This window comes from Saccopteryx bilineata, chromosome 6 (genome assembly GCF_036850765.1).
Source record: "Saccopteryx bilineata isolate mSacBil1 chromosome 6, mSacBil1_pri_phased_curated, whole genome shotgun sequence".
In the NCBI taxonomy this organism is placed as follows: Eukaryota; Metazoa; Chordata; class Mammalia; order Chiroptera; family Emballonuridae; genus Saccopteryx; species Saccopteryx bilineata.
In genome coordinates this window covers 194,673,934-194,699,339 of record NC_089495.1, presented here as the reverse complement: position 1 = coordinate 194,699,339, position 25,406 = coordinate 194,673,934, and the positions used below count along the sequence as shown (strand labels likewise).

The following is a 25,406-nucleotide window of genomic DNA, read 5'->3' as shown; positions in this document are numbered from 1 at the left end:
GGATATTACTTGAGGGGCGGAGCCCAAGGGCGCGATTAAGACTGAGCGCCATCTTCTCTATCAGATAGCGAACACGTTTCCAGCCCTTTAAGCTGTAAGGTGGAGGGCTTCTCTTGAGCTCTGCAGCAGGCCACCTAAAGGCGTTTTGGGCCCACGCCAACCTGTAAACCCTCATAGTTTGACCTTTGACCCATAGTATTGGTTTTAGGGGCAGCCCCTCGCGTGGGCTGAGGGAGCAGCCATGGAGCTGGGCAGATGCTTCAAGACCTATGAGGACTTCAAGAAGTGCTTCAGCGTCTACAAAAAAGAGAACAGGTGCTCCTTCATTCTCAGGGACCGCGTCTCTGTCCGCTTCCACAACCTCAACCATGGCACCTCCATCCGTGAAGACATCCTGTAAGGGCGGGGCAGGAGGGTGGGGAGAAAGCCGGACAGTCCCGTGGAGGGCTGCCTGGAGGAGGAGGGAGTACAATTGGGCCCTAGTTTCTGTGAGCATTCCGCAGGTACTCATCATGAAGCACCTGCTGGGTGCCTGGTGAAAAGAGAGCAAAACCTCCACCAGCGTCAGTTTTTGGCCACCCACTTCACCTTCACTCACTCCTGCAAGCTTTTCTGGAATTCATAATAATTGCGATTTGTCCCATTTTCTGAGCACCTGCAGTGTCCTAGACACAAAAGTATGGCCTTCACAAATAGATAAAAATGCCTTGGTGATAGTTTCCTTCGTCAGTCTCCTCTTCACAAAGCAGTAACGGGGTTAGTTGTTGGTTAGTTCAGTTCCTTCGTTCGTTCATTCGGCTTTAAAACACTGTCTGAGCTCCTGAGATGAACAATTTTTTCAAACACCTACCGCGTCCGAAGCGGCGTTCTCTGGTGCAGGCATGCTTTACCCCACAGGGCTGAATTGAGAATTGTAGGTAGATGTTATTTCTCCCCTTTGGCAGATGAGAAAACAGGCTCAGAGAGTTGAAAACTCAAATGCATGCCAGGTGCCAGTGAAACAACCCAGGGTAAGAATTTTTACTTTTAATTTTCCTATAAGAAAAAGAATGATGAAATTAACAACCAACACCAGATCCTTGTGCTAGGAACAACAGAAGTGTAAATGGAGTAATATAGGGAGCTGAGCCCATCTAATTAACTCCAGCTGCCAGGTGAAAAGAAATCTCCAAAACAAGTCAGAAATCCAGGTTTTATGTGAATTTGTCCACTTTTTCCAAATTGAAAATCAAGTTTGAACATACCATGTGGGCCAACCTCAGGGTCAAATACCTCCAAGACCTGTGGGTTGAGGTGTTTGGCCAAAGCACCCATCTAGGAAGGCAGGTTATGTTCTTTCCCCTGCTCTGAAGCTCAGTACTATGCTGGGTACAGATAACAAAGATGAATAAGAAACCAACCTACCCTTAAAAAGCCTGAGATGGCATAGAGTTGGACTCCAGTAAACTTAGAAAAGATGTGCAGAGGAAGTATCAGACACCTGGGAAGTAGAGAAAGGCTCCATGCTGGAAGTAAAGGTTTCTATGGGGCCATGAATGAATGTAAAGGGTTAGCATAGCAATTCAATGGTTAATTGTCAAGTAGCATGGAGGAGTTTGATGAGAAGGAGCTGTGCAGCAGAGGTGCAGATATGTGGCCTCCTGGTGCTTACCACAGGCTTGGTTCTTACACTGACCATGCAGAAAGAGGAGGCATAGTAAACCCACCCCATGTATACTTCAGCCCAGGCCCTCTGCCTGGTCTGTATTGTGAATGGGAGCACATGGACTGGGGAGAAAGGTACAGCTATGGGAAAGAAGGTGACGTATTTGAGAAACAGGGTTAGATGCCATGCTTGGCAGGAGATGAAGTCAGTAGCAGCCTACCTGAAGAGCCATTAGGTACCATTCATTGTGAGGTGTTTGGACTTTATCCTATGCCAGTAGCATCTTTCCAAACAGAATAACACAAAAAAGGCCCTGCTCTCAAGATGCTTACAGTCTAGGTCAGATAAGTGCAGTAGCCTCCCGTTGCCCTCAGGATGAAGTTGTTTAACCTGGCTCACCAGACCCTCTGACCCTTTCCAACCTCTCCATCTTGAGCTGTGTTTCCATTCCCATTGTGTCGACTCCGTACTCGGCCCCTGTCCCAAGCCCACAGCTTCCTGGTTCTTGCACCTATCATGTCCACTGGTTAGAACAACCTTACCCATTCACTTCTCTTAGCTCACTTTCCCTCTAATGTCAGTAATTTTGTACACTCATCTCAGTGCTGTTTATCCTGTACTACAATTTACTTAACATTTTTCTTTAAATTCAGTTTTGTTTTGTTTTTTGTTTTCTTTTTACAGAGACAGAGAGGGTCACAGAGAGGGATAGATAGGGACAGACAGACAGAAACAGAGAGAGATGAGAAGCATCAATCATCAGTTTTTCATTGTGGCACTTTAGTTGTTCATTGATTGCTTTCTCATATGTGCCTTGACCATGGGCCTTCAGCAGACCGAGTAACCCGTTGCTCCAGCCAGTGACCTTGAGTCCAAGCTGGTGAGCTTTGCTCAAACCAGATGAGATCGCAATCAAGCTGGCGACCTCGGGGTCTCGAAACTGGGTCCTCTGCATCCCAGTCCGACACTCTATCCATTGCGCCACCGCCTGGTCAGGCTAAATTCAGTTTTAATATTCAAAGAAACCTGTTTTAGACGCAATCCAAGCAATAATAGGTAAGAAGTAACAGTATAGTGGCCCCCCAAACGGCTTATGTTTAGAAATAACTGCTAAATATTCTTGTGCAAGCTGATGTCATTTTGGACCTCTTGTGGAAAACTTTTAGCTAAATGTGACTGTTCCTTTCCAAAGGAACAACTGTAAACCTACTTTTGCCACACCCTGAATAGTCATTTACTGTAAAAAAAAATTTTTTTTTCTCAAACTTACCAAAAGGTTTAATTATTTTTATTTTATTTTATTTTTTTACAGAGAGTCAAAGTGAGGGATAGACACAGACAGACAGACAGGAATGGAGAGATGAGAAGCATCAATCATTAGTTTTTCGTTGCACATTGCAACACCTTAGTTGTTCATTGATTGCTTTCTCATATGTGCCTTGACCATAGGCCTTCAGCAGACCGAGTAACCCCTTGCTTGAGCCAGCGACCTTGGGTCCAAGCTGGTGAATTTTTGCTCAAACCAGATGAGCCCACACTCAAGCTGGCGAGCTCGGGGTCTTGAACCTGGGTCCTCCGCATCCCAGTCGGACGCTCTATCCACTGCGCCACTGCCTGGGCAGGCTACCAAAGGTTTAAAAGCATCCCGCCTACTGTGTATCTAGAGGCAACTACTGTCACTTTCCTAGATATACTGAGCCTGAACAGTGTGTCCTGTAAATATGTATGCATCTTTTCTTTCCTTCCACACAAGTGACTGCATCCTTGCTTTTCTCACTTACCGGTGTAGTTTGGAGATGACTCCTCATCACTTATTCCATTGTATGAGCAGTTCCATTCACTGATTTAACAATTGGTTTTTTTGTTTGTTTGTTTGTTTGTTTGTTTTTACAGAGACAGAGAGTCAGAGAGGGGGATAGACAGGGACAGACAGACAGGAACGGAGAGATGAGAAGCATCAATCATTAGTTTTTCATTGCGTGTTGCAACACCTTAGTTGTTCAATGATTGCTTTCTCATATGTGCCTTGACCGTGGGCCTTCAGCAGACTGAGTAACCCCTTCCTCGAGCTAGCGACCTTGGGCTCAAGCTGGTGAGCTTTTGCTCAAACCAGATGAGCTGGGCTCAAGCTGGAGACCTCAGGGTCTTGAACCTGGGTCTTTCGCATCCCAGTCTGACGCTCTATCCACTGCGCCACCGCCTGGTCAGGCTGATTTAACAATTGTTAACTGAAAACTTGCTCCATGCTAGTACCTGGAGATTGTGTCGAGAAAGATCGGTCTCCCCTCTAGTCAGGGAGACAACTATTAAACTTTAATCACAGAAATAATATTTTCTTAAAATAGTAGTAAGTGCTGCAAAGGAAGAGTCTGGGACGCTGGTTGAAGAAACAACAGGGAATGTTAATCTGGTGGGTAGGGTGGGGGTGCTGTTGACACTTGATACCAGCACAGGCTCTAGATTAGGGGGCAAAAAAAGACATCCCTGACATTTTGCAGAAATAGTTTACAACGTACATTCACCTTCATCATCTGACTTGGTCCTCAGAATAACCTTGTCAGAGGTGGGTTATGTTATAACAGTTATGAGTCAATACGTGTAACATGCTTACCACAGGGCCTAGTGCATAGAATATATATGTTTCATAAATATTAACTGCTCTTGGCCTGACCTGTGGTGGCGCAGTGGATAAAGAGTCAACCTGGAAATGCTGAGGTCACTGGTTCGAAACCCTGGGCTTGCCTGGTCAAGGCACATATGGGAGTTGATGCTTCCTGCTCCTCCCCCCCTTCTCTCTCTCCTCTCTCTCTCTCCTCCTCTCTCTCTCCTTTCTAAAATGAATAAATAAAAAATAAAAATTAAAAAAATATTAACTGCTCTTGTAATATTATGCAGATGGGAAACAGAACCAAGAGAAGTGAAATGTTAAGAGGACTAATAGTTTCTACCTCTCTGCTTTCCGTGAGGCTCAGAGTTTCTGAGCTGCATTTGCTTGAGCAAAAGGTAGGAAAGGAGGACACACTGAAGTGGGGCCAGGAGCAGGGAGTAAGGTTTTTAAGCCTTGGAAGAGGAAAATAATAAGAGAACCTAGGACAAAAAACTCCCTCGCCTTAAAAATCACCTGCTTTTGAGCAAAGGAAATCTGAATTTGGCACAGTTACAGCCAGGAGAAAAGAAATGGGTGGACGAGAGTTGACACGTTGGAGCAGGGAGTAGGACATCGAGAAACTCAAAGAAAGCACGTAGGTGTTACAAGTGGAGGTCAGACCCGGCCTGCTTATTGCCAGAGCTCGTAACTGCCCTAATTAACCAATAGGTTCTAACAGCTTTTTAATTCCTCTTGTTTATTAATTCATTCAACAAACTTCAAGTACAGTTATCTTCAACCTTTCTCATCTCACGGCACACATAAACTAATTACTGAAATTCTGCGGCACACCACAAAAAAATATGTTTTTTGCTGATGTGACAAAAATATATAGGTATATTTTGAGTCATTCACACCAGACAGCTGTTGTATTGGCTGTTATCATTTTTTTATTTGACAATCTTAAGAGAAGAGGTCAGTGCCCCTGATTAAAGAGTCAGGTATTGTATGTTTTAAAAACTCTTGTAACACACTGGATGAAAATTGCTGTTCTAATAAGAGGTGAAATGTTTATCCCCAGGTGTTGAGCTGGGTATAACAATCAGTAAATTGTGGTCTCTATCCTTGAGGACAGTTTTGTCTGAGCTGTTTATGAGGAAATGATGAATTCATGAGCAGCCCAGGCCTTTAACAGAGACAGATTGACTATTTATTGGGATATTGTAAAAAATATTCCTGTGGCCCTGACCATTTGGCTCAGTGGTAGAGTGTCAGCCTGGTGTGTGAAAGTCCTGGGTTTGATTCCTGGTCAGGGTACACAGGAGAAGCAACCCGCTGCTTCTCTACCCCTCCCCCCATATCTCTCTCTCTCTCTCTTCCCATAGCATTGGCTCAATGGTTTGAGCAAAGTCGGCCCTGGGCATTGAGGATGGCTCCATGGCCTCACCCCAGGTGCTATAATAGCTTGGTTGCTGAGCAACGGAGCAGTGGCCCCGATGGGCAGAGCATCACCTGGTAGGGAGCTTGCTGGGTAGATCCCGATCAGGGCACACACGAGTCTGTCTCTGCCTCCCCACCTCTCAATTTAAAAAAAGAGGAAGAAAATTCTTGCACACTGGCTTTGAGCAGAGTGCACTGTGTTGGGCTTTTTTTTTTTTTTTTTTTTTTTATTTTATTTTTTTTGTGTGTTGGGCTTTTTAAGTGGTATATGGATGTGTGAAATGAGCACATCTCTTGTGAAAGTGTGTGGAGGGTGGGGGAAACGTTTTTAGGAGATAGTTTAGGAGAGTGCAACGTTCTTTGCAACCAGATTTGCATACTACAGGCAAGATAATTTTAATAATAAGGATTCATGTTAATACTTTAACATAGTCTGACTAGTGGTGACACAGTGGATGGACCATCATCCTGGAATGCTGAGGTCCCTGGTTCGAAACTCTGAGGTTGCCAGCTTTACCACAGGCTTTGTCTGCTTGAGTGCAGGGTCACTAGCTTGAGTGTGGGATAGTCAACATGATCCCAAGTCGCCCAAAGGTCTCTGGCTGGAGCCCAAGGTCGCTGTTGTGGGGGGTTTTGTATGTGTTTGTGGGAATTGATATTCTTCAAACAGTCCGTGAGGTATTCTGATGTCTCTCCATTGCTATTCAGTTTAAAGCTGGCTCTTTTTTTTCCTTTTTTTATATATATATATAATTAATTGTGTTTACATAGATTCTAGTGTTGCCCCGAATGCATCCCCCCTTATTCCCCTCAACAGCTCCCTTGGCCCCCTCCCAACAGCGCCCTCCCCCCTTCCCTTCAGTTTATCCCATCCTATCATCCCCTTTCCCTCTGTCCTTTTTTCCTCTGGTCCCTTTGATCCTTCCTCTGTCTCAATTCCATTCCTCAGTTCACACTGTTTCTTGGATTCCTCAAATGAGTGAGGTCATATGATATTTTTCTTTCTCTGCCTGGCTTATTTCACTCAACATAATAGTTTCCAGGTCCATCCATGTTGTCGCAAAAGGTAAGATTTTCTTCTTTTTTCATGGCCCCATAATATTCCATGTGTATATGTACGGTTGCTTTTTAATCCACTCGTCCACTGATGGACACTTGGGCTGTTTCCAAATCTTCACTATTGTGAACAATGCTGCCGTAAACATGGGGGTGCATTTCTTTTTTTGAATCAGTGATACGGTCTTCTTTTTTTTTTTTTGTGGCAGAGACAAGAGAGAGACAGGGACAGACAGACAGAAAGGGAGAGGGACAAGAAACATCAATTTTTTGTTGCAGTTCCTTAGTTGTTCATTGATTGATCTCTCATATGTACCCTGACCAGGGGCTACAGCAGACTGAATGACCCCCTGCTCGAGCCAGCGACCTTAGGCTCAAGCTGGTGAGCCTTGCTCAAACCAGATGAGCCCACACCCAAGCTGGCAACCTCGGGGTCTCAAACCTGGGTCCTCCACATCCCGGTTCGATGCTTTTTCCACTGCGCCACCACCTGGTCAGGCAGTGATACTGTGTTCTTGGGATATTACAGTGTGTCCATAAAGTCATGGTGCACTTTTGACTGGTCACAGGAAAGCAACAAAAGATGATAGAGGCCGTGGTCGGTTGGCTCAGTGGTAGAGCGTTGGCCTGGCATGTGGAAGTTCTGGGTTCGATTCCTGGCCAGGGCACACAGGAGAAGCGCCCATCTGCTTCTCCACCCCTCCCCCTCTCCTTCCTCTCTGTCTCTCTCTTCCCCTCCCGCAGCCAAGGCTCCATTGGAGCAAAGTTGGCCCGGGTGCTGAGGATGGCTCCATGGCCTTTGCCTCAGGCGCTAGAGTGGCTCTGGTCGCAACAGAGTGACGCCCCGGATGGGCAGAGCATCGCCCCCTGGTGGGCGTGCTGGGTGGATCCTGGTCGGGCGCATGCGGGAGTCTGACTGCCTCCCCGTTTCCAGCTTCAGAAAAATACAAAAAAAAAAAAAAAAAAGACGATAGAAATGTAAAATCTTCACCAAATAAAAGGAAAGCCCTCCCAGTTTCTGTAGGATATGTGGCAGCATGTGCGCATGCGCAGATGATAACGTAATAATGTGTATACAGCGGAGCAGCCCACGGCCATGCCAGTCGAGATGTGGACAGTACAGAGGAAAGTTCAGTGTGTTCTGTGGCTCGCTAAATTTGAATCCATGACCAAAGTGCAATGTGACTATCGGCGCGTTTATAATGAAGCGCCACCACATAGGAATAACATTACTCGGCGGATAAGCAGTTGAAGGAAACCGGCAGTTTGGTGGAGAAACCCCGCTCTGGTAGGCCATCAGTCAGTGACGAGTCTGTAGAGTCTATACGGGATAGCTACCTAAGGAGCCCTAAAAAATCTGTGCCTGAGCCCACATCGAACTGCTCTGAAAAGGTATGAAATTGGGAGAGTTTTCCTTTTATTTGGTGCAGATTTCACATTTCTATCATCTTTTGTTGCTTTTCTGTGACCAGTCAAAAGTGCACCATGACTTTACAGACACACTGTATTCCTAAAAGTGGGATGGCTGGGTCAAAAGGCAGTTCCATTTTTAATTTTTTGAGTAATCTCCATACTGTTTTCCACAGTGGCTACACCAGTCTGCATTCCCACCAGCAGTGCAGGAGGGTTCCCCTTTCTCCACATCCTCGCTAGCACCTATCGTGTGTTGTTTTGTTAATGAGCGCCATCTGACTGGTGTGAGGTAGTATCTCATTGTGGTTTTAATTTTTTTTAATTTTTTACAGAGGCAGAGAGAGAGTCAGAGAGAGGGATAGACAGGGACAGACAGACAGGAACGGAGAGAGATGAGAAGCATTAATCATTAGTTTTCATTGCGCGTTGCAACACCTTAGTTGTTCATTGATTGCTTTCTCATATGTGCCTTGACCGCGGGCCTTCAGCAGACCAAGTAACCCCTTGCTGGAGCCAGCGATCTTGGGCTCAAGCTGGTGGAGTTTTGCTCAAACCAGATGAGCCCGCACTCAAGTTGGTGACCTCGGGGTCTCGAACCTGAGTCCTCTGCATCCCAGTCTGACGCTCTATCCACTGCGCCACTGCCTGGTCAGGCTAATTGTGGTTTTAATTTGCATTTCTCTAATGATTTGTGATGTTGAACATTTTTTCATCTGTCTATTGGCCATCTGTATGTCCTCTTTGGAGAAGTGTCTATTCATTTCTTTTGCCCTTTTTTTTTTTTTTTTTTTTTTTTTACAGAGACAGAGTGAGTCAGAGAGAGGGATAGACAGGGACAGACAGACAGGAACGGAGAGAGATGAGAAGCATCAATCATTAGTTTTCATTGCGCGTTGCAACACCTTAGTTGTTCATTGATTGCTTTCTCATATGTGCCTTAACCGTGGGCCTTCAGCAGACTGAGTAACCCCTTGCTGGAGCCAGCGACCTTGGGTTCAAGCTGATGGGCTTTTGCTCAAACCAGATGAGCTCGCGCTCAAGCTGGCGACCTGGGGGTCTCGAACCTGGGTCCTCTGCATCCCAGTCCGATGCTCTATCCACTGCACCACCGCCTGGTCAAACATCTTTTGCCCATTTTTTTTATTGGATTGTTTGTCTTCCTGGTGTTGAGTTTTACAAGTTCTTTATAAATTTTGGTTATTAACCCCTTATCGGATGTATTGTCGAATATGTTCTCCCATTGTGTGGTTTGTCTTTTTATTTTGTTCATATTGTCTATAGCTGTACAAAAACTTTTTAGTTTGGTATAGTCTCATTTGTTTATCCTGTCTTTTATTTCACTTGCCCGTGGAGATAAATCAGCAAATATATTGCTGTGAGACATGTCAGTGAGCTTACTGCCTGTTTTCTTCTAAGATGCTTATGGTTTCAGGACTTATATTTAAGTCTTTTATCCATTTTAAGTTTATTTTTGTGAATGGTGTAAGTTGGTGTTCTAGTTTCATTTTTTTGCAGGTAGCTGTCCAATTTTCCCAATACCATTTGTTAAATAGATTATCTTTACTTCATTGTATGCTTTTATCTCCTTTGTCAAATATCAATTGTCCATGCCCTGGCCTGTTGGCTCAGCGGTAGAGCGTCAGCCTGGTGTGCAGGAGTCCCGGGTTTGATTCCCGGCCAGGGCACACAGGAGAAGCATCCATCTGCTTCTCCACTTCTCCCCCTCTCCTTCCTCTCTGTCTCTCTCTTCCCCTCCCGCAGCTGAGGCTCCATTGGAGCAAAGATGGCCCGGGCGCTGGGGATGGCTCTGTAGCCTCTGCCTCAGGCGCTGGAATGGCTCTGGATGCAACAGAGCACGCCCCAGAGGGGCAGAACATCGCCCCCTGGTGGGCGTGCCGGGTAGATCCCGGTCGGGCGCATGTGGGAGTCTGTCTGACTGCCTCCCCGTTTCCAGCTTTGGAAAAATGGGAAAAAAAAAAAAAAATCTCTCTCTCTCTCTCTCTCTCTCAATTGTCCATAACGGTGTGGGTTTATTTCTGGGTTCTCTGTTCTGTTACATTGATTTTCAGTTGTGTTATTTCTAGGTCTTCTTAGGTTGACATCAACTGTTGTTTGTCAATAGCTGGCTCTTTTGAACACTGGTTTGGAATGCATTCCCAAAGCACTGCCAAGAACTCTACAGGCATTATTTTATTTAATCCTCATCACACCCTTTGAAATAAGCCCTGTTATCTGAGTTTTCATTGTCCATGTATCCACAGTCACAAGGCTGCGTAGGAAAGCAAAAACCATAACACAAAAGCCTTGCTAATACACTGGCCATTTATAAAATGAGTCATTACTTAATCATTCCTTCCTGTTTATTCCCAGTCCCATCAACATCTTTGGTAGTTTCTGCCTAATGATAAACATCAGAATAATACAATGCAAATAAAACTGATTGCAAATCGAAATCACACATCCCCTGAGAGCTGTAAGACTTGGTGAAGTCCTTGCATCACCCTCAGCTTCACACCAGTTAATACGTAAAGAGAAATCAAGAAAGGATGATGATGTAGGAACTTGAAAAGCAAAGGATTTGCAGAGCAAAGAAAAAATAAAATAGGCTTTTGGGAAATGTGATAAATCCCAAGGATATTTTGGTAAAACCAACCTTTACATATTGCATAAATGAAACAGAAGGGAAAAATATAGCAGGAAGGAAAAAAAACAACAGTCGACACTTTTTATTTATTTATTTATTTATTTTTTACAGAGACAGAGAGTGAGTCAGAGAGAGGGATAGACAGGGACAGACAGACAGGAACGGAGAGAGATGAGAAGCATCAATCATTAGTTTTTCATTGTGCATTGCAGTACCTTAGTTGTTCATTGATTGCTTTCTCATATGTGCCTTGACCGCGGGACTTCAGCAGACCGAGTAACCCCTTGCTCGAGCCAGCGACCTTGGGTTCAAGCTGGTGGGATTTTGCTCAAACCAGATGAGCCTGCGCTCAAGCTGGTGATCTCGGGGTCTCAAACCTGGGTCCTCTGCATCCCAGTCCTACGCTCTATCCGCTGCGCCATCGCCTAGTCAGGCAACAGTTGACACTTAAATCATTCTTTGGTTATTTTAAGAATTGGCATGTGGCCGCCATTATCACTTAAATTTTGTTAAATATATTAATATCATAATTTTAGTCACTTTTTTTAAAGATAAAGTTCCATTTCAAATCTTTTTTCCCTCATATTTACTAGGAAATGATGTTTCAGGAGATGTTTTTAGCTTCAGTTAACTGAAAACCCTGACTTAAAGTGCCTTTATTTCTTAGAAGCCCAGAGGTGAGTGGACCTTTAAAGGAGGTTGTTTCAGCGACCCAGGCTTTCTGCTTCTCTCCACTCTGCCATTCTCGGGTCCCAGCTTTGCCCTCGGGATGGCTTCCCACATGGCACGAATACAGGAGTCACATCCAGAAGGAAAGGCCTTCTTGGTTTCCTGCAGATTTCCTATCACATTTCTTTGTCCAGAATTGGACTAGCCTCCATGCCCATTCCTAGTGAAATTACTTTAATTGGCTTAGACTAGGCCCGAAGCACTTAGCCGTGTGGGGGAAGAATGGCCTTCTGTTAGGAAGGCAGTCGGGGGATCAAGGATATTGGGTAGCAACCAACAGATCCTGTCAAAGCCTTTTAAATGAATTTACTTTTAGTAGTACTGATTATTCTTGGATTAGGTACTGCTTATTCATAGACCAGTACGCTTTTTTGTTTCCATATTTGTAGATTAGGATTTGGAGGCTTAAAGGAAGTGAAGTGACTTATCCAAGTTCACACAACTATATGGTAAAGCTGGAATTTAAATCAGATTTTCTGACTCTGAGTCTTGTTCCTAACTCGTTATATTGTCTAAAATGGCTTTACACTGATTAAAAAATTTTATTCATTGCTCCAGGTGCAGTTTCCACATAACAAGGATACAAATCTTATATGAAATGCATCAAAAGCTTTAGTTAATCTATCCCAATCCTCATAGAGTGAATGCTGTTCAATTATAAGTATATTGCTTGTTTCTCAATTTAATCAATCACTCTATCTTGACCCCTTTGTCCATCTAATTAATAATTTTTCTGTTCATAAGACTGAGAGTAGAGACTATCTCATTCGTGTCTGTACCCTTCTGAGCAATTAATACAGAGTTTGGTACATAATTGGACTCAGTAAATATGTGAAATTAAACAAAGGAATTTGTCCAAAGTTATATAGTTAGTAACAGTACTAGTGATAGGACTAGAAGCCAAGTCATCTGATCAGCTTTCCCAATGACCTGCCTAGTATTCTAATTGTATTATAGAAAGAACTTTCTGTGTTACACACTCATGAATGTCATTTACTATGTTTGTTTTGAGTACCTAGTCTGCCTGGTGCACTGCCAGGCACTGGGAGTACACAGGGGACACAGGCAGGTAGGGGAGTACAAAAACCTACAGAGTAGATTGGACAGAGTCAGCACGCCCTGGCCAGGTTGCTCAGTTGATTGGTGTGTCGTCCCAGCATGCCAAGGTTGCAGGTTCCAAGCCTGGTCAAGGCACATAAGAGAGTCAGTGAATGCATGAATAAGTGGAACAACAATGTATTGATGTTTCTCTCTCACTCTCATCAGTAAATAAAAATGAAAGAAAGAGAAAGACTCACTGACTTCCTTCCTCCAGATCTTGCTTGAGCACTCTTAGATATAAGCACTAAGGGAGATTTTTTTTAAAAGTACAATCAGCATGACCAGGCGGTGGCGCAGTGAATAGAGTGTCAGCCTGGGACACTGAGGACCCAGGTTTAAAACCCTATGGTTGACAGCTTGAGTGCAGGCTCGCCAGCGAGAGCATGGGATCATAGACATGACCCCATGGTTGTTAACTTGAGCCCAGAGGTTGCTGGCTTGAGCCCAAGGTCGCTGGCTTGAGCAAGGGGTCACTGGCTTGGCTGGAGCCCCCTGTTCAAGGCACATATGAGAAAGCAATCAATGAACAACTAAAGGTGCCACAACTATGTGTTGATGCTTCTCATCTCTCTCCCTTCCTGTCTGTCTGTCTATCTCTCTCTCTCTCAGTGATAGAGCGTCGGACTGGGATGCGGAAGACCCATTTTTGAGACCCCAAGGTCGCCAGCTTGAGCGCGGGCTCATCTGGTTTGAGCAAAGCTCACCAGCTTGGACCCAAGCTCACTGGCTCGAGCAAGGGGTTACTCAGCCTGCTGTAGCCCCCGGTCAAGGCACATATGAGAAAGCAAGCAATGAACAACTAAGGTGTTGCAACAAAAAAACTAATGATTGATGCTTCTCATCCCTCTCCATTCCTGTCTGCCTGTCCCTCTCTCTGACTCACTCTGTCTCTGTTAAAAAAAAAAAAAAAAGATTGTAAAAACAAAAATAAATAAATGATAAATAAAAGGTACAGCCAGCCTACCATATCCTGGGATTCTGCATCCCTGGATTCAGCCAACTACAGTTTAGAAAAAAAGTTCTGTTGTTGCTGACATGTCCTATGTAGTTAGGCCTATGATGGTTGAGGGTTGTGTTATGTCTGTACTGAGCATGTACAGACTTTTTTTTCTTGTCATTCCCTAAATGATACAGTATAACTATTTGTATAGCATTTACATTGCATTAGGTATTACAAGTAATCTAGAGATGATTTAAAGTAAGTGGAGGATGTGCGTAGGTGATACACAAACACTATGCCATTTTATGTAAAGGACTTGAGCATCTGTGGGTATATTCTCAGGGTTCCTGGAACCAATTCCCTGCAGATTCCAAAGGATGGCTGTATAAAACCCTATCCTTGTCTTTTTTTTTTTTAATATTTTATTTTATTTATTCATTTTTAGAGAGGAGAGAGAGAGGGAGAGAGAGAGAAGGGGGGAGGAGCTGGAAGCTTCACCCTCCCATATGTGCCTTGACCAGGCAAGCCCAGGATTTCGAACCAGCGACCTCAGCATGTCCAAGTCAACGCTTTATCCACTGCACCACCACAGGTCAGGCCCTATCCTTGTCTTGAAGGGAGTCTTGGCTTTATTTAACCTGGGAGACAGAAATAAGTACAGATGAAAATAACTATAGTGCTCAAAGAATTTTTTTTTGTATTTTTCTGAAGCTGGAAACGGAGAGAGACAGTCAGACAGACTCCCACATGCGCCCGACCGGGATCCACCCGGCACGCCCACCAGGGGGCGACGCTCTGCCCACAGGGGGCGATGCTCTGCCCCTCCGGGGTGTCGCTCTGTTGCGACCAGAGCTACTCTAGCGCCTGGGGCAGAGGCCAAGGAGCCATCCCAGCGCCCGGGCCATCTTTGCTCCAATGGAGCCTCGCTGCGGGAGGGGAAGAGAGAGACAGAGAGGAAGGAGAGGGGGAGGGGTGGAGAAGCAGATGGGCGCTTCTCCTGTGTGCCCTGGCCAGGAATCGAACCCAGGACTTCTACACACCAGGCCGACGCTCCACCACTGAGCCAACCGGCCAGGGCCTGCTCAAAGAATTTTTACAAAAGAATGTGTACTTTAATTTATTTAAGTTCTAGCTTGATTTAAAGATAAAAGCTTAAAGGAAGCAGGAAGAAAATAACAGGCTTCAACCTAGTACCCGTTGCATTTGAAAAGCACGAGGCCAGCCAGGACAGTATGTTTAGAGATCCTTAAGGAAGTCATTGAACTGAGCAACCAATATGTTAAGGGTCAAGGTGAGGAGGGGAAAAAGAGAATTCGTGGAAAGGAGAAATATTTTGAAAGAAAACAGGCCACATAGTGGATAACCACGCAGAGAGTAGCCAAGCAGGCTTAGTTCAGATCCCAGATCCTTCAGTTTTAGTGGAAGCATTAAATCCCAGCTTCTCACCCTTGAGAACCTCTTTAAGCCTATTTCCCCATCTGTAAACTTTGGATAATGAATCCTTTTCATAGTATAAAATCATGCATGTCAGAGACTTACATGTAGCCTGGCATATAATAATCTTTAATACGTGTAGCAGTGGTAGGAATTAAAAGGCTTGTTAACATATTGAACATAGGTATGTGGAGAATGAGGGATTAAAAAGAATGCCAAGGTTTCTACCCTGGAAGGTGCAGTCATTAATAGAACCAAGAAAAGTAGAAGGATGCCTGACCAGGCAGTGGCGCAGTGGTTGGAGTGTCGGACTGGGATGCGGAGGACCCAAGTTTGAGACCCGGAGGTCGCTGGCTTGAGCACGGGCTCATCTGGCTTGAGCGGAAGGCTCACCAGCTTGGACCCAGGGTGGCTGGCTCCAGCAGGGGGTTGCTTGGTCTGCTGAAGGCCCATGGTCAAGGCACATGTGGGAGAGCAATCAATGAACAGCTAGCAGGGGTCCCCAAACTTTTTACACAGAGGGCCAGTTCACTGTCTCTCAGACCGTTGGAGGGCCGCCACATACAGTGCTCCTCTCACTGACCACCAATGAAAGAGGTGCCCCTTCCGGAAGTGCGGCGGGGGGGCCGGATAAATGGCCTCAGGGGGCCTCATGCGGCCCACGGGCCGTAGTTTGGGGATTCCTAAAAGTGTCACAACGAAAAACTGATGATTGATGCTTCTCATCTCTCCCTTCCTGTCTGTCTGTCCCTATCTATCCCTCTCTCTATCTCTCTGTCCCTGTAAAAAAAAAAAAGAAAAAGAAAGAAAAGTAGAAAGAGCTTTATGGTTGGCACTCATCAATATCTTTTCTTTGGACTACCGTCACAAGCGCTAAGAACACACAAAGTCCATATAATTTGATGAACTAGAGCTGTACTAGAATGTTCAGCTAGCAGAAGGATAGGGCCCAATCTAAAGGCTTAGGGAAGTCTTCCTAGGGAGGGTGATGGTTGCACATAGTCCTGAACGAGAATAAGCGCTGAGATGAAGACAGGTGGGCTAAGTGGGAGTAGGCGAAGGGGGGGATGGGAACAGAAAGAGACTTTGCTTGGGGCAATGGTGCACGACACAGTGTGCAGATGATGTTTTATTGAGTTGTACACTTGAAACCTGTATGGTTTTACAAACCAATGTCACCCCAATAAATTCAATTTAAAAAAAAGACAGGTGGGCAGGGCATTCCGGACAGAAACAAACATGAGCAAAGGCATAGAGCTGAGACAGCACAGTAGTGAACATGGGAAGCTATAGACAGTTTAACTACAAAAAAATAAGATGGTGCCTGACCTGTGGTGGCACAGTGGATTAAGTGTCAACCTGGAACACCGAGGTCACTAGTTCGAAACCCCGGGCTTGCCTGGTCAGGGCACATATAAGAAGCAACTACAAGTTGATCCTTCCCGCTACTCCCCACCCCCTTCCACTTTCTCTTTGTCTCTCTCCCCCCTTTCTTCCTTTCTCTAAAAGTCATTAAATCTTAAAAAAAAAAAAAAATGGCGAGGGGGTGGGAAATGAGGCAGAGGCCACACCAGTCATCCCTCCCTGGTTGGGCCGTGCATACCACAGGGCTGCGCCAGCCCCTTCCTGGCCCTGAGCTAGGGATGGTGCTGCTGGCCCAGCGCTGTGCATGCAACAGGTGCCTTTTCAGCCCTGGGCACCTCCACCCTGTTATTGCAGTCTGGCATATCCTGTTTTTCTAAGCTTGCCCCATGGGGGGAGCAAACAGAACCAGCTGGATTAGGGTGTTTGGAAAGTGGTTGGTGAGATGTCCAGGCTGTGTCACGTCAGTCATGCTAGGGGCTGAGATTTTTTTTCCTCTGATGAGGCAGGGACATGACCCATTCCACCCACCAGTGGTCCATGAGTCATTTATCCAGGAGATCTTTGATAAAGGGTTAGCAGGCATTGATTGTGTTAGGTGCTTAGAAGACACTGAAGAATAACTCAATTTTGCGACTTGGAGACAGCCCATCCAGTTGGAATGTACTGCGTAAACACCCAAGTGAATGTCACAAGACTTGAGAGGTGTGATAACAGCTTTTGTGTGTGTGTGTGACAGAGAGAGAAACAGACAGACTGGAAGGGAGAGAGATGAGAAACATCAATTCTTTGTTGCGACACTGTAGTTTCTCAGTGATTGCTTTCTTACATGTGCCTTGACTGGGGGGCTACAACAGATCGAGTGACCCCTTGCTCAAACCAGATGAGCCCGCGCTCAAGCTGGCGACCTCTGGGTCTTGAACCTGGGTCCTCAGCTCTATCCACTGCGCCACCGCCTGGTCAGGCAGCTTTATAACGTAAATAAAAGGCTGAACCAGGCTCTGGGCTAAGTATCAGGTCCACGGTTTATCTAATTCTTTTGTTGTTGTTGTTTGCTTGCTTTATAATTAACATTTGTTGATGGAATGGATGAATACAGATTGAGAAACATACTTGACAGCAAGATACCAAACAGCCAGACTATATAAACTATACAACGTCCCTGGGGTGTTTTCTGAACTTTTTGAATTTTTTTTACATGTATTTATTTATTTTTAAGACTTTATTCATTTTAGAAAGGAGAGAGAGAGAGAGAGAGAGAAGGGGAGGAGCAGGAAGCATCAACTCCCAAATGTGCCTTGACCAGGCAAGCCCAGGGCTTCGAACCGGCGACCTCAGCATTTCCAGGTCGATGCTTTCTCCACTGTGCCATCACAGGTCAGGCAAACTTTTTGAATTTTTTACAAAAAGCCCTTACTGTAATGGTCACTCACATCCCGTCATTTACATAAGAGCAGTAACGATACTGGGGTGGCATCTGGAACTGAGAGCCCCCAAGGAAGACAGATGCAACAGCGAATAATATGCTGAAGAAGGACTTTTAAGAGCAATACAAACAAAACAGACAAAAATATATCACCACAAGATTGTACCTGACATAAGTAGAGTGTTTGACTTTTTTCTTTCTTTTCTCCTCCGTCTGCTAAGAAAATGGATAATTTTAGGTGTGTGGAGTAAGGTGAGGGAAAGGTCAGTTTCAAATCCAGAAACCTAGGTTAACACTAAGTTAGGCAACTGCATTCTTACCTTTGGGTGCTTACCGCAGCCGGCGTCTCCGCCTTGTAATCAATTCCAGTGTGATCAAGCTCTAACCCGTTCCGTCCTCAGCTTTCCCTTGAAGACTGCCTGATAACCCCATGGAGACACACTTGCTATGGCTTCAGTTACCATGTTGGCAAGGTCCCCTCTCCACGCTTAACATGGCAACAGAAAACCTGCGAGTCTCTCTTTTAATTTTTTTTAATTTATTGACTGAGAAAGAGAGAAAAATAAAACATCAATTTATTGTTCTACTTATTTTATGTATTCATGGATTGATTCTTGTATATCCCCTATTGGGACAGTGCTCTACCAACTGAGCTACCCAGCCAGGGCCAGTCGGCTGGTTGACTTACCTGTTACTGGCTAGCTATTCAATCTGGCTATTCCCAGCTGGCTGGTCGACCCAGCTGTTACCGTCTGTCTGGTCTCTTCATTCAACCCGGAACGCACACTTATAAAAGGGAAGAGTAAACACTGCTCTTTAGTAAACATTCTTTTCTCCCTCCTCCCTTTTCCAGTGCCAAGTTTATCTTAAAAACTTTAGAAACATTAAAATGGAAGAGTTGCCCACTAAAAATTCTCGTTCTAGACCAGAGATAGTCAACTTTTTTTTTTTTTTTTTTTTTTTTTTTTTTTTTTACAGAGACAGAGTCAGAGAGAGGGATAGATAGGGACAGACAGGAACGGAGAGAGACGAGAAGCGTCAATCATCAGTCTTTCATTGCGACACCTTAGTTGTTCATTGATTGCCCTCTCCTATGTGCCTTGACTGCGAGCCTTCAGCAGACTGAGTAACCCCCTGCTCGAGCCAGCGACCTTGGTGCCAAACTAGTGAGCCTTGCTCAAACCAGATGAGCCCACGCTCAAGCTGGCAACCTTGGGATCTCAAACCTGGGTCCTCTGCATCCCAGTCCGACACTCTATCCACTGCGCCACCGCCTGGTCAGGCAATAGTCAACATTTTTATACCTACTGCCCACTTTTGTATCTCTGTTAGTAGTAAAATTTTCTAACCGCCCACTGGTTCCACAGTAATGGTGATTTATAAAGTAGGAAAGTAACTTTACTTTATAAAATTTATAAAGCAGAGTTACAGCAAGTTAAAGCATATAATAATAATTACTTACCAAGTACTCTATGTTGGATTTTTGCTAAGTTTGGCAGAATAAATCTTTATAAAACAACTTACTATAGTTAAATCTATCTTTTTATTTGTACTTTGGTTGCTTCGCTACCGCCCACCATGAAAGCTGGAATGCCCACTAGTGGGCAGTAGGGACCAGGTTGACTACCACTGGTCTAGACCATTCTATCAGGTAGGATTTCAGTATCACTCTGGTTTCTTTTTTTTTTTTTTTTTTTAATTTTTCTAAAGTTGGAAATGGGGAGGCAATCAGACTCCTGCATGCGCCTGACCGGGATCCACCCGGCACGCCCACCAGGGGGCGATGCTCTGCCCATCTGGGGCATCACTCCATTGCAACCAGAGCCATTCTAGCGCTTGAGGCAGAGGCCATAGAGCCATCCTCAGCGCCCGGGCCAACTTTGCTCCAATGGAGCCTTGGCTGTGGGAGGGGAAGAGAGAGACAGAGAGGAAGGAGAGGGGGAGGGGTGGAGAAGCAGATGGGTGCTTCTCCTATGTGCTGTGGTTGGGAGTCGAACCTGGGACTCCTGCATGCCAGGCTGACGCTCTACCACTGAGCCAACCGGTCAGGGCCCCACTCTGGTTTCAAACTCACATCCAAAGAGGGATACCATATAAACATTTCTTAAACCATCAGGAGCGAAGACAGTTAAAAGCTGTGTTAACAAGCAGCAACACGAGAAACTTGGGGAGATGTCAAAGTCACAAAAAGCTTAACTGGTGGGACAACAGAAGATTTATTCTCCTCATGTGGAGGGTTGCATAGACGGCCTAGATCAGGGGTCCCCAAACTACGGCCCGCGGGCCACATGCGGCCCCCCGAGGCCATTTATCTGGCCCCCACTGCACTTCTGGAAGGAGCACCTCTTTCATTGGTGGTCAGTGAGAGGAGCATAGTTCCCATTGAAATACTGGTCAGTTTGTTGATTTAAATTTACTTGTTCTTTATTTTAAATATTGTATTTGTTCGCGTTTTGTTTTTTTTACTTTAAAATAAGATATGTGCAGTGTGCATAGGGATTTGTTCATAGTTTTTTTTATAGTCCAGCCCTCCAACAGTCTGAGGGACAGTGAACTGGCCCCCTGTGTAAAAAGTTTGGGGACCCCTGGCCTAGATTCTGCCAAACCCAAGAGAATCGTGTTTGTATTCCAACTTCCAGATGTTCTAGAATCTCCCTTTTTCTAGCATCAGTATCAAAATATCTTTTCAGGCCCTGGCCGGTTGACTCAGTGGTAGAGCGTCGGCCTGGCGTGCGGGGGACCCAGGTTTGATTCCCGGCCAGGGCACATAGGAGAAGTGCCCATTTGCTTCTCCACCCCCCCCCTTCCTCTCTGTCTCTCTCTTCCCCTCCCGAAGCTAGGGCTCCATTGGAGCGAAGATGGCCCGGGCGCTGGGGATGGCTCCTTGGCCTTTGCCCCAGGCGCTAGAGTGACTCTGGTCGCCGCAGAGCGATGCCCTGGAGGGGCAGAGCATCGCCCCTGGTGGGCGTGCCGGGTCTATCCCGGTCGGGCGCATGCGGGAGCCTGTCTGACTGTCTCTCCCCGTTTCCAGCTTCAGAAAAAATACAAAAAATATATATATATCTTTTCAACAAAAGAATCCTTTTTAAAAAGTTATCATTTCCCAAGTTTCAAGAGTTCCTGTTTTTGTGGGAAATACAGATAATATTTAAAATCCTGCAATACTGAAGTAAGACCCCTGTAATTGCCTTTTTCTAGAAGCGAAGTATGAGGGGTATGCATTTTCTTTCTTTCTTTCTTTCTTTCTTTCTTTCTTTCTTTCTTTCTTTCTCTTCCTTTTTTCTCTTTTTCTTTCATTCATTGTTGTTGTTTTTTTGAGGGGGGCGTTCATTTTCATTTATTGTTCCACTTAGCTGTGCTGTCACTTCCCATATGTGCTGCCCTGATAGGATCAAACCTGCAACCTTGGTGTTTTGGGATGACGCTCTAACGCTCTGACTGAGCTAACCGGCTGGGACAGTATGCATTTTCATTATGGGAAATTAGGGAATTAGGTAGCAGAGGTTTAGGGAAATCCAGCACTAGTGTTACTGTGATTTTATTTTTATATCTTAATCCGTTGTTGTTTCCAACGGGAGATTTAAATTTTATTTTGTCAATGCTGATGAAATGTGGCTTATTTAATTCTCATAGCAACCCTAATAAGATAGTTTCATTTTATGATGAGAGGTGAAGTGACTTGCCCAAGGTCACACAGCTTCTGAGTGGTGGAGCCAGGATTCAAATTCAGCAGTCAGCCTCCACTGTTTAAACACTAGTAATACTGCTCTCTAGAGAATCTGTTAAGCCTTTTATTTTAAATAAATGCTATGACTGTTATTTTAAATAAATACTGTGGCTTGAGGGCATCCACAAAGGCTTCTTGGAGATTGAACCTTATTTGGGCCTTGAAGCATAGGTTGAATGGTGATAGGAAGAGAGAGAGCGCAGATGACCCATTTAATTACCCTTCTCCTTTGAATCCTCACTTTCTGCCTAGAATAGCAAAGGCAGTAGGGACCCTAAAGATTATCTAGCTCAGGGGTTCTCAAAATCTCTTAGGATGGCCTGACCAGGCGGTGGCGCAGTGGATAGAGCGTCGGACTGGGATGCTGAGGACCCAGGTTCGAGACCCCGAGGTCGCCGGCTTGAGCACGGGCTCATCAGGTTTGAGCAAAATCCCACCAGCTTGGACCCAAGGTCGCTGGCTCCAGCAAGGGGTTGCTCAGTCTGCTGAAGGCCCGCGGTGAAGGCACATATGAGAAAGCAATCAATGAACAACTAGGGTGTTGCAACACGCAATGAAAGGCTAATGATTGATGCTTCTCATCTCTCTCTGTTCCTGTCTGTCTATCCCTCTCTCTGACTCACTCTCTGTCTCTGTAAAAAATAAATAATTAAAAAAAAAATCTCTTAGGATGTAGACATTTTTCTTAAATAAAAGATGAACTGAATCTTTTGCCCTAGAGAGGAGGGGCAGACATAACCTTGCCCCTGAGGGCCACTTTGCTGTCTGGAGGAAGCCATGGCTCCCAAAAGGCAGGAATGGCAGGGACATTTTAAACAGTGAGGAATTAGCCAGGCACTCTGCTTCTGCCTCTTATCTATTTTCCCTTGTATCTTGCCTCGGATTGAATTGTTGGCAGCTAGAGATGGGCAACAGAGAGTGAATGGAAGGAGTTGGGGCTTAGAACTGCTGTGGATGAAAATGAAGGGAGTTATAGTTAGGATCTTGAAGAAAGAGCTACTAACTTTGGGATTGGAGACCGAATATAACTCTTCCTTCCCTACATCCTACACTGCATTGTGGTCTCCAGAAAATATATCAGCCACCGTAAGTCCCAACAGGGCCTTATCTTATAAAAGAAAGGGGGTGGTCAGCACCATTCTCATTGTCACCTCTATCTTCCCTAGATACGTGCAGGTGAAATTTGCCTGTGTTCAGACCCAGGCAAACAGGAAGAGAACACCAGAGGCGGACATATGCCCAGCGTACTTGCTCCTGCAGTACGATGAGAAACTGGACAGACTGTTTATCAGCGAGCTCAACATCCAGCATACACATGGTGACACCCAAACTGCGGATTCTGGAGGAGACGCTGCTGGTAAATCTCAAAAGACGATGCGTCTGCAGAAACCTGAGCCTGAGCAGCCCGCATTCAAGAACAACCTTAACAAGGCTGAGAGGCCCCAGGTTGAACCATCATTTTGCTTAGATAAGGTCCAAGCAGCCCCAAATCCAGAGCAGGAGGCTATCACTCCTTCTGACCTGGCCAAGATAGCAAAAGTAATGAAGGACTTTCTTGAGCTAGATGAGGGTTCCATGGCCTCCCTCAGTTATGACAACAGACAAGACGTGGACGGGCTTAGCTTTCAGAGCCGCAAGATGAGCAGCCTGTTCATTCGCTTCCCAGAAAGTCTTTTGCTGCACCGGGTAGAGCATTCCCAGGGCCACATCCTCTACTCTTTCTTGGTAGAGAACAAGGAACGAGAGGGGCGAGTGGTACACTTTGCTGTGCTCAAGGCCGAGACAGCCACATCTGTAGCCAAGATGCTGAGTATCTTCACAGAGTTCAACCCAGATTGGCCCAAGATCAAGGTGGTCTTTGTGGACCCGTCCTTCCCTCACCAAGCCCTCCTGCAGGAGCTCCTCCCCGCTGCCCGCATCCTCCTTTCGGTCTACCACACCACCCGGCTCTTGGAGAAGAAGTTGCATCGTAGTGCAGCAAATCACTCCTTTAAAAATCTCATGAAGGAAGCCCTGCGGGAGGCTGTGTTTGTCACCTCTGATGCCAGCGTGCAGAATCTCTGTCAGATGTCCCAGACCCTACTAGAGGAGGAGCTCTTCAGCTTCCTGCAGGCCCACTGGTTCTCCTGTGAACTGCTGTGGTACATGCATGTCAGGAAGGGCCTGCACGCGTGTAACACCTACATGGACAGCCTGGACATTGTCACCAGCAAGGTGTCAAGCCTCTTTCGGGAACAGCGGTCCCTGCTGGACTGCATCCTCCACTTTGTAGGTTACATAGACTTATTTAATACCAAAGGCGTGAAGAACTTGCCCATAGCTCCTCCCAGGTTAAAGAGAACCTGGCCAGTAAGCATACTACCTAAGTCCAAGAAGCCTTTTAGAATCTGTGGAGGGAGCCTCAGCAGGCTCCCAGTAAAAGAGACAGAGCCATACCTACAGCAGCTGCAGCTGCAGCTGCAGCCACAGGTGCAGCCCTCCCAGGGTGGCATGCTAGACACCTTGCACCACAGTGGCTCCGAACTGGCCTATAAGCTGTGCTGCAATGAATGGGAGGTGGTGCAGAACTCCACTTACCTGGTAGACACTGCTGGCTCCTCAGTGGACGTTCAGCTTCTAGAGGAATCACACCAAGTCAGCAATGACGGCTCTAGCTGCAGCTGTTCATTTCAACAATGGTACCACCTGCCATGCCGGCACATTTTGGCCCTGCTGCACACCAGCCAGAAGCCGGTGGTTGAGACCATGGTTTGCCGCCGGTGGCAAAAGAAATACCAGCATCTCTTTGGGCCCAGTGGAGAGCTTCGGGACCCAGTTGTGGTCCCAAACACAGGCCAGCTTGGGAGGCAAGGACGGAAGGACATGATTCAGGACCTAACCAGGGAGCTAGCAAACCTGCTAATGCAGAGCGAGGGGCCAGAGCTGGATGAGCGCTTTTCCACCCTGCGTAAGATTGTGGACATTTGGGCTGACCCTTACCAGCCACCTAAGCCCACTCAGCAGCCAGGGGACTTCAAGGATGTGGGCCACCTCCCTTTTCTCTGGGGAAAGCAGGAGGAAGGGGAGGGATTCCCTCTTGTTGGAGCCACAATTCATGACTGAAGCACTTGGTCTGGTGCATTGGACCACAAACTCCTCTCCCTGGAAGTCTGAGAACTCACAGTGGGCAGGACATGCGAGGGGTCAGCATTTCAACCCATGTGGTCCTAGGAAAGGCTAGGAAGATTGTTATAATAGGCAGAAGAGGAACCCTACTATGTGACAGTTCTTTAAATCCCTCCCCCTTTTCTGCCCTACTTTTGGTATTCTTTGGAAACCCCATTCATTAAGGCCAAAGTTGTCTCCATTTTGGAAGGTCATCCCTTTCTCCCCTAATCCCTGAGATCAGATCTTACTCACTTTACAGAGATGAGTCCTGCCCCAGGATAGAGTGAGCCAAAATGGACCTGGTAAAAGGGCTTGTCTTCAGGGACAAAAAGAAAGAGGGGGATCCTTGACTGTTGCTGCTCTTTCCAAAGAATCTTTGTGTCTATTTTTATTCATATTAAAGTCTTTTTCCTAATAAAATAAGGGAAATGTGTGTTGCTTGAATAGGAAGGAATCTAATGGGGGCTGTAAAGCAAAACCACTTGATGCTTCAAATTCAAAGACTTCCTCCACCACTTCATCTTTTTCCTACCAACCAAACCTTCAACAGTGAGTTGGCTGCCTCATAGTCGAGCATGACAAGGCCAAGTAGGGAGTGATGAAACCTAAATCCTAGAATCAACTGCTGCTGCATGCAGGGGTCTGTGGGAAAGGCCCCTGTTTCTTTGACCTGGGTTTCCTCATCTGCAAAAATTAGTGGTGTCCTGTACTAGTCCCAGTTTCCCCGCTAGATTTATATAAAGAGAACATTTTTG

At 45.8% G+C, this 25,406-nt stretch overlaps 1 protein-coding gene and 1 non-coding gene across 3 annotated transcripts; both read left to right on the top strand.

Moving 5' to 3' along the window:
• The first annotated feature begins 5 nt into the window (after window positions 1-5).
• Window positions 6-25,057, top strand: ZSWIM3 (zinc finger SWIM-type containing 3). Of its 2 annotated transcripts, none has more exons than XM_066237483.1 (2): window positions 6-315; window positions 22,671-25,057. In XM_066237483.1, the coding sequence occupies exons 1-2, from the start codon at window positions 242-244 to the stop codon at window positions 24,604-24,606; spliced, it is 2,010 nt and encodes a 669-aa protein (XP_066093580.1). In that variant the 5' UTR covers window positions 6-241; the 3' UTR covers window positions 24,607-25,057. The 2 variants fall into 2 exon arrangements, with proteins under 2 accessions (XP_066093580.1, XP_066093579.1); XM_066237482.1 differs by having other exon boundaries at window positions 6-396.
• LOC136309840 (small nucleolar RNA SNORA51) lies at window positions 1,635-1,766 on the top strand. Its single transcript, XR_010726471.1, has one exon. It is a non-coding gene; the product is annotated as a small nucleolar RNA SNORA51 (small nucleolar RNA).
• Window positions 25,058-25,406: the final 349 nt, after the last annotated feature.